The sequence below is a fragment of the Macaca mulatta genome, chromosome 2 (genome assembly GCF_049350105.2).
Source record: "Macaca mulatta isolate MMU2019108-1 chromosome 2, T2T-MMU8v2.0, whole genome shotgun sequence".
Lineage (NCBI taxonomy): Eukaryota > Metazoa > Chordata > Mammalia > Primates > Cercopithecidae > Macaca > Macaca mulatta.
This window is the reverse complement of record NC_133407.1, coordinates 122,470,135-122,488,753: the sequence shown is the minus strand read 5'-3', so window position 1 is coordinate 122,488,753 and position 18,619 is coordinate 122,470,135. Positions and strand designations below refer to the sequence as shown.

General features: G+C 37.4%; 1 protein-coding gene and 1 long non-coding RNA gene across 2 annotated transcripts in view; one reads left to right on the top strand and one right to left on the bottom strand.

The window, feature by feature from the left end:
- The window catches only part of CFAP20DC (CFAP20 domain containing), a 298,458-nt gene that overhangs the window by 141,511 nt on the left and 138,328 nt on the right, over positions 1-18,619 (top strand). Inside the window, exon 6 of the mRNA XM_001093761.5 lies at positions 2,372-2,528. Coding sequence (XP_001093761.4) covers positions 2,372-2,528 — 157 coding nt within the window. The remainder of the gene's footprint in view (positions 1-2,371; positions 2,529-18,619) is intronic.
- LOC114676368 (uncharacterized) overlaps positions 1-18,619 on the bottom strand; it is a 204,573-nt gene that overhangs the window by 110,787 nt on the left and 75,167 nt on the right. The gene's annotated exons all lie outside the window — the stretch shown is intronic.

The following is an 18,619-nucleotide window of genomic DNA, read 5'->3' as shown; positions in this document are numbered from 1 at the left end:
CCATGCCACGCTGGGCCTAAAAAATATATTTGTTGTTCAAAACCAAACTCAGATGTCACCTCCTAGTCTTTCCTAGATGGGAAGACTTAGAGTCAAAGAAAATAGAGCAGATAATTTTAAAAAACAATGGTTAACTGTAAAGATATTTTTAAAGTTGTATAAGGAAGGAAAAGGTAATCATGGAGAGCCACTTGGCTCAGTTGTATACAGTATTTACGTAGTCACAAAAAAGAAAACACAGAATATGGACTTTAAGGGAAAAAATGAGAGCAAATGAGAAACAAATAATTATCCAGGGAGGATGAAGTAGCGGAAGCAGGGTATTAGCTAGCTAAGTCTTATCTACCATATTAGGAAGTCAGTAGATAGTGTCTAAGATTGATGAATCAAGAGGCATTACTCTAAAATACAAAGGGAAGAAACAGTTAAATGAGTCGACGGTGTGATTAGATGAGGGTAAGGTGACAAAGAACTGTATTTTGTATGAAACTTTTGGTGCTATCTGGCTTATATTTGCATATAATACCATAATACAATTTTTTAAATTTTTTTTCAAATAAGGCTTTCCTAAACCTCCCCACATCCCCACCATGAGCCCCCTCTGTAGTAACTGTATTAGGTAGATACCACATGTGTGCCTTCCTTCCCAGACTGGAAGGACCGTCTTATTTATGTCTGTACCCCTGGAGCCAAGCCCAGAGTCTTAACGCGTGATAGGTACTCAGCATGTGTGGGGAAGAATGGGCCACTGGAACTGCTGACTGATGAACCAGCTGAATGGTTAGGATTGGGGCATGATAAGAAGTCTTTTAGGACTAGGAACCACGTTTATACAACAATAATAATGCTAATATAATAATAAGGTTAATAATTATGATTGGATATCTAGAAACCCCAACACATCCATCCCCTATAACCTGCATTTCACCAAGCCACAGCGTTCCACTCTGTGGCGTATCTACTGGATTTGTCCCTTATACTCTACTTCCTACATCAGCTTCCCAGCCAGCCCTCCTTACTTCGTGTTTAGATGACTGACAGGGACCGGGCTAGTCTTTCTGTGCCTTGGTGCTCTCCATTCTGCCTCCCTTCCCCGACCAACCCCATCTCCCACCTCAAAATATTCCTGCATCATGGTTTGTCCAAACTTCTCAACACTCTGCTTTTGCACATTCTTTTGTAAAGAACCACAATGATGCTTTACCCTATCCAGATGCTCTGAAACCTGGCCTCATTGGGCCGTCTTACATTACTTTATTCCTCTCCAGTGTTCAACATTCTGCCAGTCAAGCCAATCACACTATTACTTTACTCTCAGTCTACCTGCTGCCTTTGCTGACACCAGGCTCCTTTCTCCACAAAGACCAGAGCATTGCCACAGCCTGCAAATGTAATTTTACTGTTGAGACATCTACGCAGAAAATACTCTTCATATATTTAATAAATAATGTATTTTGGTCTCTTTTACTTTTTCTACTGTGGATACAACCTAAGGTTCACCTCCATATTAAAATCAGCATTCCTAGATAGATAAGATTTGTCTTTAAAATATATATATATACACACACACACACACAGGACCTTATGTAAACTTTGCTTCTAAGCAAATAATGGAAGAGCCCAATATTTTAAAAGAAACACATAAAATATTAATATTACTTTTCATTTCAAAAATTATTGTTCTGGCTTTTGTCCTATAGTCTTAAATATGTCTTCATTTCTTGCTAAATGATTTTTTTTTCATTTTCTTTAACCATTTAGAAAATTCGTTTGATGAAGTATTGAGGGGCCTAATTGTTTAATGGGCAGAAATTAGTCCCTAAAAGAGTACTTTGAAAACTGGCAAATACCAGGCATAATTACAAATTCTTTAGAAGATTACAATAGGTTAATTGGTTATAAGTAGACATTACTGACCACAATTTAAACCCAGCTTCTAATTTCATCCGTGCCTTTTTCAACAAATATGAGTGGCTAATTGTGATCAAATGAGTCCCCTTGAAGGAACAATTGGCTACTTATCTCTGATTTTCAAGATGTAAGTGGTCTAACACACCTGCAGTTAGCTTCCTGCTGGCATACTTGCCTACAGATAGAGAGTTCTTTCCCAAAGTTTTCATAGTGTTGTCTCATGATGGGAATTCTGTAGTCTGATGACCAATGGATAATTTAGAATTATGGTGATTTCTTTGGAAAGAGCAGGTCAGTTTTTAAGCCAAAACAGAGATGAATCTACCTAAAGGGGAAAATTAGTTTGGGGCCTGCTGATCAAGATAACTGCCTCAACTCTCTGAATGTCTGCATATAGATGGCTTGTTCATTTATGTGATAATGAAAGGTACTTACTCTTCTTTGCATCTCTCTATTTTAGTGGTGCAATCTATGCATTGACTTGGTGGCATTCACCAGTGAAATATTCAAGGGGGCAGTTTTCCAGTCATTGGATGGAATTGTTGTCTCAGCTAACTGTAAGCTACGGAAGATCTTCACCTTAAAATCAAAGCCTCAAGACACTGCTGATAAAGATGGTATGTTCAGGTTACTATCAAGATTTTTTAATTCTCTGATGTATTTTTAAAATTAACCATACCTTTGGGATAGTATGAGTTTGTGGTAGCAGTTTGATTTTATGTCTGCTAAAGTAAATGTGTCCACAGCCATGCTGATTTCTTTGTTCTGGATCAAATGTTTATTTTTACTATAGCTGAATGTCACAAAAAATGTATTAATCTTCTCTTTGTGGTTGTTTTCTTTTTTCTTTATGGTAACACTTGCTATCTGTCTTAGGCTCCTTAGTTACAAACAACATAATCCTCTTTGGGTAGTTGAAAAAGAAAATGAATTTATTTAAGGAAATTAGACAGTTCATAGAATCTCAAGGATATTTAGAGAGTCAGCTTAGAGCCTATAGCCAAGAAGAATCCAGCCTCTACCGCAAGACTTATCTAAGGACAACCCCATCCACTTACCACCCCCTATCTAAGGACAACCCCATCGACTTGCCACCCCCACCCACTGCCAGGAGCTACTGCAGCTATACAGAGACTCCATAAGTCACATCATAATGCTGGGCTGTAAGTTCCATAATTTCTGTTACAGCAGTCCTGGAAAGTAGGATGTTTTCTTCCCTGTCACCCTTATCAGAAGTAGATATTTTTTCTTCATGTTTGTCTCCACTGAAAACGTTTGGTGTGGCTATTTCTGATCTGTGGAGTCTAGGTTGCATGCTACAAGGGAGGCAGGCAAAGCAACGTCTGATTCCTGACTAAGGAGGCAGGACTCATTGTGTAGGAAAATCACCAAATTAGGAAGGGTGTGCAAAAGATGTTGGGCATCCAAAAATCTCTGTCCATTATGCTGTCTTATTACTCTGTGTACATTTCAGGAAGTCATTTGGGAGAAATCATATTAATTTTCTAGTGATCAAGTTAAAATGGAAAAAGAGTTGAGTTATTCCTCATATTTCTAGAGAGACTAGAAATATTTACACTAATTGTTCATAATTTGATTTATAAATATACTCTGCAGGTAACTCAGCTTCCTGGAATTCTAAGGTAGCATACCATACTGCTAAGATGACTTTAAACAACCAAAAGTATTGAAAGAATACTGATGCCTCCTTTTGATTTTCATCTGGGATTATTATTTGTTAAATCAATTCTTCAAGAAGTCCAGGAAGCAGGGCTGCCTATAAGATGTCAAAGGTGATTACTTAGAAGTTTCTATCTAGACTTTGGATTAGTGCTCCATCTGGGCGAGTGCCTGAGAAATCTTGATATGGCTCACTCTGTGGAACAGGACACTGTGCCTCTAAATTTCATTTGATAATAAGTCACAGCAGTGTATTAACAGCTCTCCAAAGAGATCACACACCACAGTGTGGCTGTTCATCTTATGTACCACTTACAGACTATACGAGAAAGTGAAATATTTCATTTTTTTAAATGGCACCCAGCGAATAAGAAGCCTCAAAATTTTTAGAAACATTTGTGCAGTGTACATCAGATCATAGAAGGTGAATCATAACTGATTAATATTTTTAAATAAATGTTAAAAAAAGTGGATCAAACATAGCAAAGTAAATTCATGTTTCAATCTCCTATCCTTCCTCAAGCCCCACTAAAATTATAAGATAGGAATAAAAAAGGCACAAATCCACCAGAATAAAGAATATAGGAGGGGAAACAATAACAGACTAGAGACATTTGTAAATTTTATAACATTAAGCAATGACTTAGAAGAGCAAAGAGAGCTGAAACCTTTAGGCTTATAGAGAGGTTTGCCAAGGAGTTTCAGAGAGGCTCAAGAATTTGCAGCTTTACATACTGGCAAAGGCAGGCTAAGGATGAGGGCTGAAAACAGGGAGATTGGCCAAAATTCTGTATAGGTTGCTATAGGAGGACCCCAGGTTCCTGCTCTAACTCCATATAACCAACCCACAGGAGATTTAGTCTCTGGAGAAACTGAATCAGAGAGCTTCTGAACATGGGTGCATCAGGCACTTGATATCAAAATTAACAAGAAGGAAATGGATATGATAGGGAAAATCTATGTTTTTTTTTCAGAGTTAAGAAAAGATACTGCATCTATAAAATAAGAATAATGTGTTTTTGTTTTACTTCAATAAACATTTTATTGAGGTGTATTGTAAGTGTTACTATATTATAAATTTTATATATATATAGAAACATGCAGAACATAAGTGTACAACTTGAGGTCTTACCACAAAGTGGACACATTTCTGTAACCACCACCCAGACCAAGCATTACAAGCATCCTACAAGCCTGCTTATGTCTGCTCCCAATCATCACTTTCTCCCTTCTCCTAAGAGATAACCTCTATACTGACTTCTAACAGATTAATATTACCTATCTTTTACATTTATAGAAATGGAGTCACATAGTACATATTTCATGTATACATTCTTGTACTAAACACTGTTTGTGAGATTCATTTATGTTGTGGCACATAACAGTAATTTTCTGATTTTCAGTATTGTATAGTATGCTATTGAACGGATATACCTTATTTTATTTATCCATTTTCAGCTGTTATGAATAATGGTGTTAGAAGCATTCTTCTATTCTCTTGGGGCATGCATGTAGGCATTTATCTCAGAGCAGAATGAATGCATACTTCAGCATTCTTAATTTCAGTTACTTTATTTTTTGATTCTAGAATTTGCATTTGATTCTTTTTTATGGTTTCCATTCATAAGATGGAGTTCTACATCTTGTTAACAAATTTCTCAAATATGTTAATCAAAGTTACTTTAAAGCATTTAGCTCACAACTCCAATATTTGGATCTATATGTAGGCCTAGTTCTGTTATCTGTTTATTTTTCCCTTGGTCTTGTCTCTTGGTATGCCTAATAAGTTTTGAGTGAATGATGGACATTGGGTATCAAAAACTTAGGAAATATTTTGAGGCTCTAGATGGTGTTTTCTTCCTCTGAAGATATAAAATCAAAAAATAAGAGAAATAAGTGCAAAAGACTGAAAATAAGATGGAAATGCTAACAATATTAGGTATTAGTCCAGGGAGTTCACCATCAGAGTAAAAGGATTCCAGAAAGAGAGACTAGATGAAACAGATAAATGTAAGATTTCCCAAAATTCAAGGACAGATAATTTCAGATTGACATAGCTCATCACATGCCAGAACAACTAATGAAAAAGACTCACCACTGTGAAATTTTAGAACAGGAAAGATAAAGAGAAGATCCTTTAAGCTTCCACAATTGAAAAAAAAATACAATTTATGTACAAAGGATTGGGAATAAGAATGTTATCTAACTTCTTAATAGCAACATTAGATGATACAAGACCTTGAAACTCTACCTTTAAAAATCTAAGGAAAAATTATTATCAACCTAAAGTTCTGTATACATCCAGTCTATCAATCAAATGATGCAGAATGAAGATACAAGGCCTCAAAAACTTATTTACATCGTTTCTCAGAAAATATCTCGAAGGTATTCTCCACAAAAATGAATGAGTAGGTGAAGAAAAAGAAGTATATAGGAATCAAGAAACAGAAAATTTCATCCAGGAGAAAAGCAAAGAAAGAATCTGCTCCAAAAAAGTCTTAATAGCAAATACATGGAATCAACCCAAATGCCCATCAGTGATAGACTGGATAAAGAAAATGTGGTACACATACACCAGGGAATAATGCTATGCAGCCATAAAAAGCAATGAGATCATGTCCTTTGCAGGGACGTGGATGAAGCTGGAAGCCATCATCCTCAGCAAACTAACACAGGAACAGAAAACCAGACACGGCATGTTCTCACTCATAAGTGGGAGCTGAACAATGAAAACACATGGACACAGGGAGGGGAATGACACACTGGGGCCTGTTGGGGAGTAGGGGACAAGAGGAGGGAGAACTTTGTTACAGGTCCCAAGTATGCATAAAGGATTAGATGGCCAAACCTGTCCAGTTAAGAGTTTTATTTAGTTGCTCCTTTATCATGTGGTCTCTCCCTTGGTAAGCTCTCTCCCAGGAAAAATAGCTAATGCATGCTGGGCTTAATACTTAGGTGATGAGTTGATAGATGCAACCAACCACTATGGCACATGTTTACCTATGTAACAAATCTGCACATCCTGTGCATGTACCCCAGAACTTTAAATTAAATTAAGTTTTTAATTAAATTAGGAAATATTTTGAGGCTCTAGATGGTGTTTTCTTCCTCTGAAGGTATAAAATCAAAAAATAAGAGAAATAAGTGCAAAAGACTGAAAATAAGATGGAAATGCTAACAATATTAGGTATTAGTCCAGGGAGTTCACCATCAGAGTAAAAGGATTCCAGAAAGAGAGACTAGATGAAACAGATAAATGTAAGATTTCCCAAAATTCAAGAACAGATAATTTCATTTAAAACAAAAAAGTAAAGTCTTTAAGAAAAAAAAGCAAAGGGATTTCTAGAATTAAGCTCAAAAGAATTCAAAGGATGACTCTTGGACAGCACATCTAGAGGCAGACTGTCCAGAGTTTAGCAGAAAAATGGAAACTTTCAGGAGAAAAGTCTCCAGGAAACAAATGTATCACATAGAGTATGATGTGTTTGAACATGAAGAATAAAATTGATTGTGATGTTGTAGTGCTAATGGAGGATTTAGAAATAATTAATGTTAGAAATGTAGAAAACCTCCAACAAAACAAAACAATAATCAACATCAAGGAAAACAAAAAGTTGTACAAGAGAAGAAATATCGTAATATTTCATGTAACTCAGATGTGCACAACTTTTTTTTAAGTAGACTTTATTTTTTAGCAGTTTTAGGCTCACAGCAAAATGAAGCAGACAGTATAGAGTTTTCCTCATGTCCCTTGTCCCCACACACGTGCAGCCTTCCCCACTGTGAACATGCATACCAGAATGGTACATATGTTACAATTGATGAACCTACGTTGAGACATCATTATCATCCAAAGTCTATAGTTTACATTAGAATTCATTATTGGTACTATACGTTCTTTGGGTTCTTGCAAATATGTAAAGACCTATGTCTAGTACTATAGTATCATACAGAATAGGTTCACTGCCCTAAAGGTCTTCTGTGTTCCAGCTATTTCTTTATTTCTTCCCCCAACCCCTGGCAACCACTCATCTTTTAAAATTGTCTCCCTAATTTTCCTTCTCCAGAATGTCATAGTTAAAATTACATAGTATGTACCCTTTTCAGATTGTTTTCTTTCACTTAGTAATATGCATTTAAGGTTCCTCCATGTCTGTTAATAGCATCATAGCTCAATTCTTTTTAGCATTGGATAATATTCCATTGTATACATGTACCACAGTTTATTCATCCGTTTACGTATTGAAAGACATCTTCATTGCTTCCAGGCTTTTGCAATTATGAATAAAGCTGTTATAAACATTTTTGTGTAGGTTTTTTTGTGGACACACTTTTCAACTCATTTGGATATACCAAGGAATGTGATTGCTGGATTGTGTGGTAACAGCATGTTTAGTTTTGTAAGAAACTTGCAAACTGTCTTCCAAAGTGGCTGTACCATATTGCATTTCCCCCAGCAGTGAATATGAGTTCCTGTTACTCCACATCCTCACCAGCATTTGGTGTTGTCACTGTTTTGGATATTTCACCATTCTATTATGTGTGTAGTATAAACTTTTTAGTATGATCTTAGTAATGTAAAACACTGAATAAGAATTTATCCAAAAATTATGAAAAATCATATTAGAAGGATGAGAGGAGGGAAGGAAAATGGGGTGGTGGCTTAAGAATGGTGAATCCTCTGTTTTTCAAAATTGAAGTCAGAGGTATTATCCAAAACTGATAGTTGAAAAAATGTCAGTACAAGGCTACTATTTATAAGTATGGAAATAAACACTGGAAGATTTAGAAGATGTAACTGAAAGGCTTGAAAATACTTGCCTCTGCATTGCAAGACTTCGGGATAAAGGAGGTGTAAGGGCAGCCTTAGGTGAAAGGTAACAATGATTTTTTTCTTGTAATTTTGTAGTACCACTGGAGCTTTTAAATAATATAGATGTATTATTATGTTTAAAAATTAATTTTATTAAAAGTGAATGGATAATCCGTAAGGGAGTCTAAGAACAAGCATTGGCATGATTTCTTTCAGGTGTTTGGAAGGCCTGAAAAGAAACCTTATGAATGTAGCCTCTCAGATTGCCTGAAATGTTCTGAATAGACATAGGGAAGCACACTATGGTTCAAGTTGCTGTGGCGTATAACCCTGTATTCCTTTCATCTTAGCTGCCAGTACTTCACCTTATACACACCCTATCTTTATGCTTCAGCTTCCTCATCAGTAAAATGAGGATAATACTTATTCCTTGATTAGGTAAAACGCTATTATCGTATTTCCAGTGCAAACACAAAGTGTGTAAACCAAGTACATCTTAGAAAAGTTAAGTTAGTATTGTAGAGCCTAAGACATGACTTAATGTTCCCACACAGTCCATTGCTGTGATCCTGCAGCAACTTTGGTGGTTTTGTGTGAGTTCTGAACATCCCTGAGCTTTGCTTTCTCATTGATTACTATAAGGTTATTGTAGAGATCCAATTAAACACAAAAGTGGATGTGCATAAATGATAATGCAGTGTGCAGATGTTAAACATATATCTGTCTTCTATTCACCAGACACCAGGATGATGCAGCCCCTGCTTCCCTGCTCAGGGTCTGGCAAGAAACCTTACATGTAATAGTAGATTAAATCCCAATGGTAACTTCCCTGATGGGCTTACTTAACAGTAAGAGGAGAGTTTGGAGCACTTGCCCCTTACTTGAGAGAGCCGTTTCATGAGGCACTTGGATTTCACAGACCTGTCAAGTTAAGAAAACCTTGACTACCATAGGTTGCTAACATATGAATTTGTCAAATTGGAAGATTAAAACACACAAACAAGAAAAACTACAGTTATTCTGATTGTTTCATTAAATGAAAGGACATTTACACAGACACACACACACACACACACGAGGCACAAAGTAGGAAGGTCTTAATTTAGGAATGGAGGCTGACATTTTCACCATAGACTAGTGAAAATGACTTCATGGGTTAGTATCTGTCCATAGCCACTGTTTGGGAGATACTGACCTAGGAAATTAACTTTCCAAACTGCATCTTGTTTTTTGCTTTTGTTTTTAAGACTGGGTCTCACTCCATTGCCTAGGCTGTAGTGCAATGGCATGATCATGGCTCACTGCAGCCTCAGCCTCCCTGGGCTCAAGCTGTCCTCCCACCTCAGCCTCCTGATTAGCTGGGACTACAGGTGTGAACCACCTGCCTAGCTAACTTTTTCTATTTTGGGTAGAGACAGGGTGTCACTATGTTGCCTAGGCTGGTCTTGAATTCCTAGACTCAAGTGATCCCTCCTTGGCCTCCCAAAGTGCTGGGATTACAAGGTGTGAGCCACTGCACCTAGCCCTATACTTCATCTTGAAGGAAAAGTATTAATAATTATTTTCCAACCAATGCAAATAGGAAAATGAGTAGAAAAAGCATTTCAGGCAGAGAAAAGGGCATATATATATAAAGTCATGGCATCATGAAAGGATCTCATATGCTCAAGGAACAAGTTCAGTATTGTGGCAGGGTGGAAGGTATAATACAATATTGCAACACTAGGCTGCATATTTAGGATGACATAAAGATGTAGAGCTCAGTTCCTATCTTCTGAGTTCTGTGTGTAATTATAGACATTAGAAAAGTTAATACAAGAGTTTATTATGAAGACAATTACACATAAAAGGACAAAGGATAACATAGTATAGGACAAATTGAGTGTCCTTGGTCAAGGAGGTGGGCAGTAGAAGTGATGCAATGATTGTGATAATGATAATAGTAGTGGAGATGGTGATGATGATGATTGTGGTGATGATTACAGCATTACTTCTTGATGTGACCTAGGCAGAGTTCTAAACACTGATAGAAATGAACTTATTTAATGTTCATAACAACTCTGTGAGATGGGTGTTGCCATTATCCCCATTTTATATATAGGAAAACTGAGGCATGGGGAGGTCAAGTAATGTGCACAATGTCACACAGTTCTTCAGTAGTACAGCCAGTACTTGAACCTTGCAGTAGGGTTCCGAGCTCATATTCCTGGTTATTTCAGTGTACTGTTTCTCATGTGCTGGTAGAAGAGAGATAAATTTAAAAAGATAAGATACAAGAGATGCCACGGAGTAAGAATGCCAAGATTTGGTGACTGGCTGTGTTGAGGGTGTCTATATTGCAATAAGTAACAGATATCTTTTTGTCTTTATTCTGCAAAGACTGATTAGTCTGTGTTGAGAACTTTATCATAGGAAACTTTTTAACCTATTTCTTAAATTCCACACTGGGATTTCATTTAAAAATATTGTATTAAGTGCTTACTTGAGCTCAGTACTTTATTGTCCTTGGATTGTTTAAACTGCTATCATTTCAGTCTAGAACTTCTTAAACTCACCCAAGTTAGGAGATTTTGCCTAATTCCTTTCTATTCTCTCTTTACACGGTGGGATATAATAGAAAGTGAATTTTTTGGAACCTTGCTTCAAGCAATTAATCGGTTTTCACTTTTCCAGAGAAATGACTTTTGTTGGACAAGTAGTAAAGCATACTGATTCAATTTACTTTATTACTTTTATGACTCTTGAGAAGACATGAGCTGCCATTTTTAGGCATGTGTATGACTGAATTATTGATGAACTCATATAATTTTTCTGTGTTTAAAATAAAAAATAGAATGCATATGTAGATAGATAAGAGAAAGAGGAGAAAAACAAGGAGAGAAGAACAAGCAATGATAATATCTGTGTAGATTGTTAAGTAAAAGGAAGACAGAGGAGAGAAATGAGAAGAGAGAAGATCAAGTTATGATCTCTGAAGCAAGATATGCTACACCAATGATGATGATACAGGTCTCCTGACTCCCCAGTTCAGGGCTCTTTCTCAAATATTCTGTGCTCTATGTTCTGTGTATTCTGTGTTCAGAAATGTGAGAAGAGAAAAATTAAAGGTATGATTTCAGACTAAGAGCCCCTGGAAGGCATAGACCCTGTATTTTCGTGTTTTTGTCTCTAGCAAAAGACCTAGCACTGGTAACTTATCATAAGTGTTTGATTAATTAATGAATTTAAAATTGGCTATTTATTTAACTATTCATCCATTCACTGTCTCTGTTCAATAAAACCTTTATTGAGTGTCAAGCAATGTGAAGAAAATTTATTCCTTCAAAGGCCACAGAGAATCTAGAAACACTGACATCTAGCCTTAATAGACTCACTGAACAGGGAGGGGCTTTAGAGATGCTCTATTCCAATGTCTTAATTAGACAGATAAAGAAAAGAAGTCCCATGGAAGTGAGGCATTTTGTGCTGCAGTCACACAAGATGGAATTCAAGACCAGGCCTCTGACTGTTCTTTCCTCAACAGTGCACAAGTTTACCTCCACCAATAATCAGAATGATTTTGTGGTTTTAGTATCTATTATTAGTTGTAATAATATTTGTTATTCTTATGTTGGGTGTTTCCTCACCTCTATTTTCATCTCCAAATCAGGTGAATGCACATCATACCCAAATCTCATTAGTTTAAGGCTCTATTTCTATACCTTCCTGTAATGGTGTTGAACTCAAAATGCCCTTTCCTAGCAAATCCCCTCAGAACAAGAAAGGGGGTATGGTCTTAGTATAACAGAGGTCCCAGCAGCCAATAGTAGAACCCACAAAAATGGGTCATGAATATCTGTATATCAAGACTCACAATTATTCTGATTAAAATATCTCTATATTTTAAAATTAAACATTTATAAAATATTATTTATAATAGAACCTCATCTCTCAGAAACTCTAAAAATAACAATTCCATTTACAATAGCATCCAAAATAATTAACTACCTAGGAATAAATGTAATGAAGAAGGAGAAAGTACACTGAAAACTACAAAACATTCCTGCAAGAAATTAAAGAAGACCTAAATACATAGAAAGACATCTTACATGCATGGATTGGAAGACTTAATATTGTTAAGATGTCAGTATTACCCAAAGCAATCTACAGATTCAATGCAATTTCTCTAAAAATTCCAATGGCCTTTTTTGCAGAAATGGAAAAGCTGATCTGAAATTCATGTGGAATAGCAAGGAAACCCAAATAGCCAAAACAATCTTGAAAATAAAGATCAAAGTTGAAGGATTCACACTTCCCAATTTCAAAACTTACTGCAAAGCTACAGTAACCAAAACAATTTGGCTTTGGAATAAGGATTGACATATAGACCAACTGAATAGAACTGGGTCCAGAAACAAACTGATATGGTTTGGTTGTGTCCCCACCCAAATCTCATCTTGAATTGTAGTTCTCGTAATCCCCATGTATTGTGGGAGAGACCCGGAGAGAGGTAATTGAATCATGGCTGCAGTTACCCTCATGCTGTTCTTGTGATAGTGAGCTCTCATGAGATCAGATTGTTTTACAAGGGGCTTTCCCCTCGTTGGTCGGCACTTCTCTCTCCTGCTGCTTTATGAAGAAGGACATGTTTGCTTCCCCTTCTGCCATGACTGTAAGTTTTCTGAGGCCTTGCCAGCCATGCAGAACTGTGAGTCAATTAAACCTCTTTCCTTTATAAATTACTAAGTCTTGGATATTTCTTCACAGCAGCCTGAGAAGGAACTAATACACAAACCATATATTTGATTTCAAAATGGGCTATAAGACCATTTAATAGAGGGAAAATAGTCTCTTCAGCAAATGATTCTGTATATCCACATGCAAAAAAATGAGGTGGACTCCTACCACATATCATATACAAAAATTAACTAAAAATGTTTCCATGATCTAAATGTAAGAGCTAAAACTATAAAACTCTTAGGGAAAAAGAGAGGTAAATCTTCGTGACCTTGCATTGTCAATAGTATTAGATATGACACCAAAAGCACATCAACAAAGTTTTTAAAAATAGATAAATTGGACTTCATCAAAATGTACAACTTTTGTGTATCAAAGAACACTATCAAGAAAGGGAAGAGACAACCTACAGCATGTGAGAAGATATTTGCAAATCATATATCTGATACAATATGTGTCCTGGTTTATATATGAATACATAGAAAACATTCTAGTATATTCTAGTACCAAGAATATTGTCAGTCCATCCTCCATATCTGCAGGTTCCCCATTCACAGATTTTCAACCAAGTGCACATGAAAAATATTCAGGAAAAAAAAATAAAAATAACAATATAACAATAAAAGTAATACAAATAAACAGTATGTATAACTATTCCCTAGCATTTTCATTGTATTAGGTATTGTAGGTAATATAGAGATGATTTAAGGTATATTGGAAGATGTGCATAGGTTATATGTAAATACTAAGCTGTTTTATGTAAGGGACTTGAGCATCTGCAGATTTTGGTATCCATGTAGAGTCCTAGGAACCAATCCTTTGTGGATACCAAGGGATGACTGTATAAAGAACTCTTAAAACTCAACAACAAAAAGACAAACAACTCAATTTAAAAATAGTCAAAGGACTTGAATAGACATTTCTTCAAATAAGATATCCAAATGGTAGACAAACACATGAAAAAATGCTCAATATCATTAGCCATTAGGGAAATGCAAGTTCAAATCACAATGAGGTACCACTTAATACCCACTAGGATGGGAATAAGTGTTGGCAAGGTTGTAGATAAATTGGAATCCCTGTACATTACTGGTAGGAATACAAAATGGTTCACCCACTGTGGGGAAACACTGTGGCAGTTCCCCAGAAAGTGAAATGTAGAATATACCATATAACCCTACATTTCCATTCCCAGGTATATACCCAAAAGAATGGAAAACAGGTATTCAAACAAGTACATGTACATATATGATCATAGCAGCACAATTCACAGTAGCCAAAATGTGAAAACATCCTAAGTGCTTATCAACAAATGAATGGATTAAAAAATGATGTTGTATGTATTACAGTGGAGTAGCACTCAGCCATTTGTATGTATTGCAGTGGAATGACATTCAGCCATAAGAAGGAATGCAGTACTGACACAGGCTACAATGTGGAGGAACCTCCAAAACATGCTCAGTGAAAGCAGCTAGGCAAAAAAAGGTCACATAATGTATGATTCCACTTTTATGGAATATCCAGAATAGGCAAATCCACAGAGACAGAACACAGATTTCTGGCTGCTAGGGACTGGGGACTTGAGAGACTGGGGAGAAACTACTTAATGGGTAAGGGGTTTTATTTTGGAGTGATAGAAATGTCTGAAAGTAGATAGAGGTGGTAGTTACACATTGTGAATGTACAGGTGGTAGTTACATATTGTGAATGTACAAAGTGCCATTGAATAGTTCACTTTGAAATGGTCAATTTTCTATTAATATGAATTTCTCTTCAATAAAGCATTTTTTTAAAAAAAGTTCTGAAGGCATGATTCATTCAGGATAGCCAAGTTTTAGGTGTAGCCCAGGGTTATTTACCCCTTCAGACATCATAACGTTTTGTTATTAAAAAAATCACTTAGTAAGATATAGTGCTTTTTTGTAATGAAATAATTTACATAACACTTACGTAGCACTTGCTGTATACCAGGCACTATTCTTATCCACTCATTACATTAATCATTACTTAAACCTCATTTAATCATCACAATAGCCCTTTGAGGTAAGTTCTATTTTTGTGTCCATGATTTACAGATAAGGAGAGCAGGGTACATACAACAAGGTAAAGTTATTGTGCCAAGGTCACACAGCTAATAAGTGGTGGAGCCAGAATATGAACCCAGGATGCCTTGCCCCAGAGCCTGTGCTATAATATACTGCTTCTTAATATTTTCCAGCATTGTATAGCAAACTCAGAGAAAATCTGATAATTACATGGCAAATGAATGAGTGAATGAACAAAAAATGAACACACTTTATGGCAATATTTTGGCAGAGAACTTTGTGTTTTATACTTGGCCCTCACTGGTGTTTCAGAGAGGTGAAATTCCATATAACTAAAGCACTGTGCTAGGCACTGCAGACTATAACCAAATAATAAGATGAATGTAGATGAGTCTGAGACCAGTGAACTATTACAAAATTAGTCATTATTTAAACTATATTAATTAGAAGGAGGTGTATACCAAAACTGATCTGTAAATCTCACTCTTTATAAGCCTTAATAAAATGGGGATGATGATTTTTAATGCATACAGTGCTTTACATATGTGTTAAAAATGATGATTTAATTCTTACAGCTAGTTAAGATCCTCATCAAATATATTAAACACCTACAGAATGGATCATTTTATGATGGCTTTATGGCCAAAGAAAAGGGAACAGGGTTACAAAGTCACTCAAACATTCCAATAATATACAACCTCATATTGGGAGCAAAGACATCAAAAAACCCACCATCTGGTGGTGCTTGGATGCTGCATGAGCTGTCAGCTTCTCATAGCCTTCTCTTTCATGTGCCATTTAGCCATTCTCAACTGGTCATTTCAGCCAATATTATGTGCTTTCATATTTGTTAGCAAAAGCAGTTTAGATTCAGCTATGTCCTTATCTAGATGTTAGTCAGGCAGTCTGTATGTTTCCATACACAGTCCGTTCCAGAAGATAGAACACATCTGAAAGAACAATGCAGATAGGCCCTGGTCCCTTAATATCTGATTGATTTGTTATTTGCCATCTGGGATAAAGTTGTAGTATCCAAATAAAATGTGTATGGAGTACTTTTCAGGATATAATTGAACAAAGACTAACCAAAGGAAAAAAAGGGAAGACATGACAGCTGCATTTAATCTAGTCCAGCCTGTTATTAAGGGGCTTTTGTCCATAAGGGGATTACTTTGCATCCCCTTTGAACCAGGTACTATATGAAATATATCATTAGGATTCTCCCATCATTCACTTCCAGGCTCGCAATCCTTTGGCAGAACTTTATCTCAGTTCCTAGAATGCACCAGAGTCCTTCTGCCTTCACAGTCTTCAATGATCTATTCCTTTCACCTCACTGATCACTCCCACCCATTTTATCAGGCTGCCTTCTACTTATCTTATGACTCAGCTTAAATGTCTCTTTTTCACACAAGACTTTCCCTGACACCTTATGCTATTAGATTCCCCCATTATGCTATTTCTTCACCTTGAACTTTTCCTTCAGAGTACTTAGCAAAATTTTAATTAAAGAATTATCTGTGGAGAGAGAGGGCCAGGATGGCTGATTAGAAGCAGCTGTTGTCTGTGGCACTCGTGGAGAGGAATGAAAGTGGCAAGTGAATTCAGCACCCTCAACTGAAATATCCAGGTTCTCACATTGCTGACTAGTCAAACAGCTTGACCCACAGAGAATGAAAAAAAGCAGGGTGGGGTGATGGCCCACCCGGGAGTGGCATGAAGCCAAAGGTACCCCCACCCCAGCCAAGGGAAGCGGTGAGTGATTGTGCAGTCCTGCCCAGGAAACCACGCACCTCCCACAGATCTTTGCAACCAGCAGATTAGGAGATCCCCTCATAAGCCCATGCCACCAGGGTATTGGGTCCAATACACAGAACTGTGTGGAGTCCCAGCAGAGCAGCCACTCAGGCACACACAGAGACCCAGGAGTTTTGCATACTTCACCCCTGGGATTCTCAGCAAGGTGGGAGATCCATCCCTAGGAAGGGAACTGAATCCAGGGAGCCAAGCAGCATGTTCTGCAGGCCCCACTTACACAGTGCCTCACAAATTAAGACCTACTGGCTTGGAATTCCAGCCAGCCAGCAGCAACAGACTTGAGTCTGCCTGAGAAGGACTGAGTTCCCAGCGGGAGGGGCGGCCACCATCTTTATGGTTTGGGCAACTCAGCCATTCCAACCTGTCAGCTCTGGAGAGTCCAGATGGTCTGGACAAGGAAGGGTCCCCCACAACGCAGCACAGCTGCACTACCAGAAAGCAGCCAGACTGCTTTTTTTAAGTGGGTCCCTGATCCTGTTACTCCTAACTGGATGAGACCTCCCAACAGGGGTCTCCAGCCTCCTCCTACAGGTGCAGTTCAGGCTGGCAACAGGTCAGTACCCCCCGGGACAGAGAGTCCAGAGGAAGAAGCAGGCTGGTATTTTTGCTGTTTCATGGCCTTCACTGGTGATACCTTGGTATGGGAAAAGCTGAGACAACTAGGGTCTGGAGCAGACCCTCAGAAAACCACAGCAGCCCTGTGGGAAGAATAGCCTGACTGTTAAAAGAAAAAGAAAAAACAACAACAATAACATAAACAAAAAGGACCCCACAAAAATCCAACTCAAAGATGAGCAATCTCAAAGATCAAAGGTAGATAAACCCACAAAGATGAGAAACAATCAACGCAAAAACACTGAAAACTCAAAAAGCCAGAGTGCCTAGTTTCCTCCACATGACAACAACAGCTCTCCAGAATGGCACAAAATGGGGCTGAGGCTGAGATGACTAAACTGACAGAAGTAGGCTTCAGAAGGTGGGTAATAACGAACTTCACTGAGCTAAAGGAGCATGTTGTAACCCAATGCAAAGAAGCTAAGAATCATGATAAAACAGTACAGGAGCTGATAGCCAAAATAGCCAGTTTGAGGAACATAACTGAACTGATGGAGCTGAAAAACACAACATGAGAACTTCACAATGCAATCACAAGTATCAATAGCAGGCCAGGTACAGTGGCTCACACCTATAATCTCAGCACTTTGGGAAGCCAAAGCGTGTGAATCACTTGAGCTCAGGAGTTGAGACCAGACTGGCCAACATAGTGAAACCCTGTCTCTACTAAAACTACAAAAATTAGCCAGACATAGTGATGTGCTTATGTAGTTCCAGTTACTTGCGAGGCTAAGGCAGGAGAATCACTTGAACCTGGGAGGCAGAGGTTGCTGTGAGATGAGATCACACCACTGCACTGCAGCCTGGGCGACAGAGTGAGATACTATCTGGAAAAAAAAAAAAAAAAGTAACAGAATAGACCAAATGGAGGAAAGAATCTCAGAGCTTGAAGACTATCTTTCTGAAATAAGAAAAGCAGACAAGAATAGAGAAAAAAAAGGAATGAACAAAACCTCCAAGAAATACGAGGATTATGGAAAGAGACTGAACTTACAACTGACTGAGGTACCTGAAAGAGACT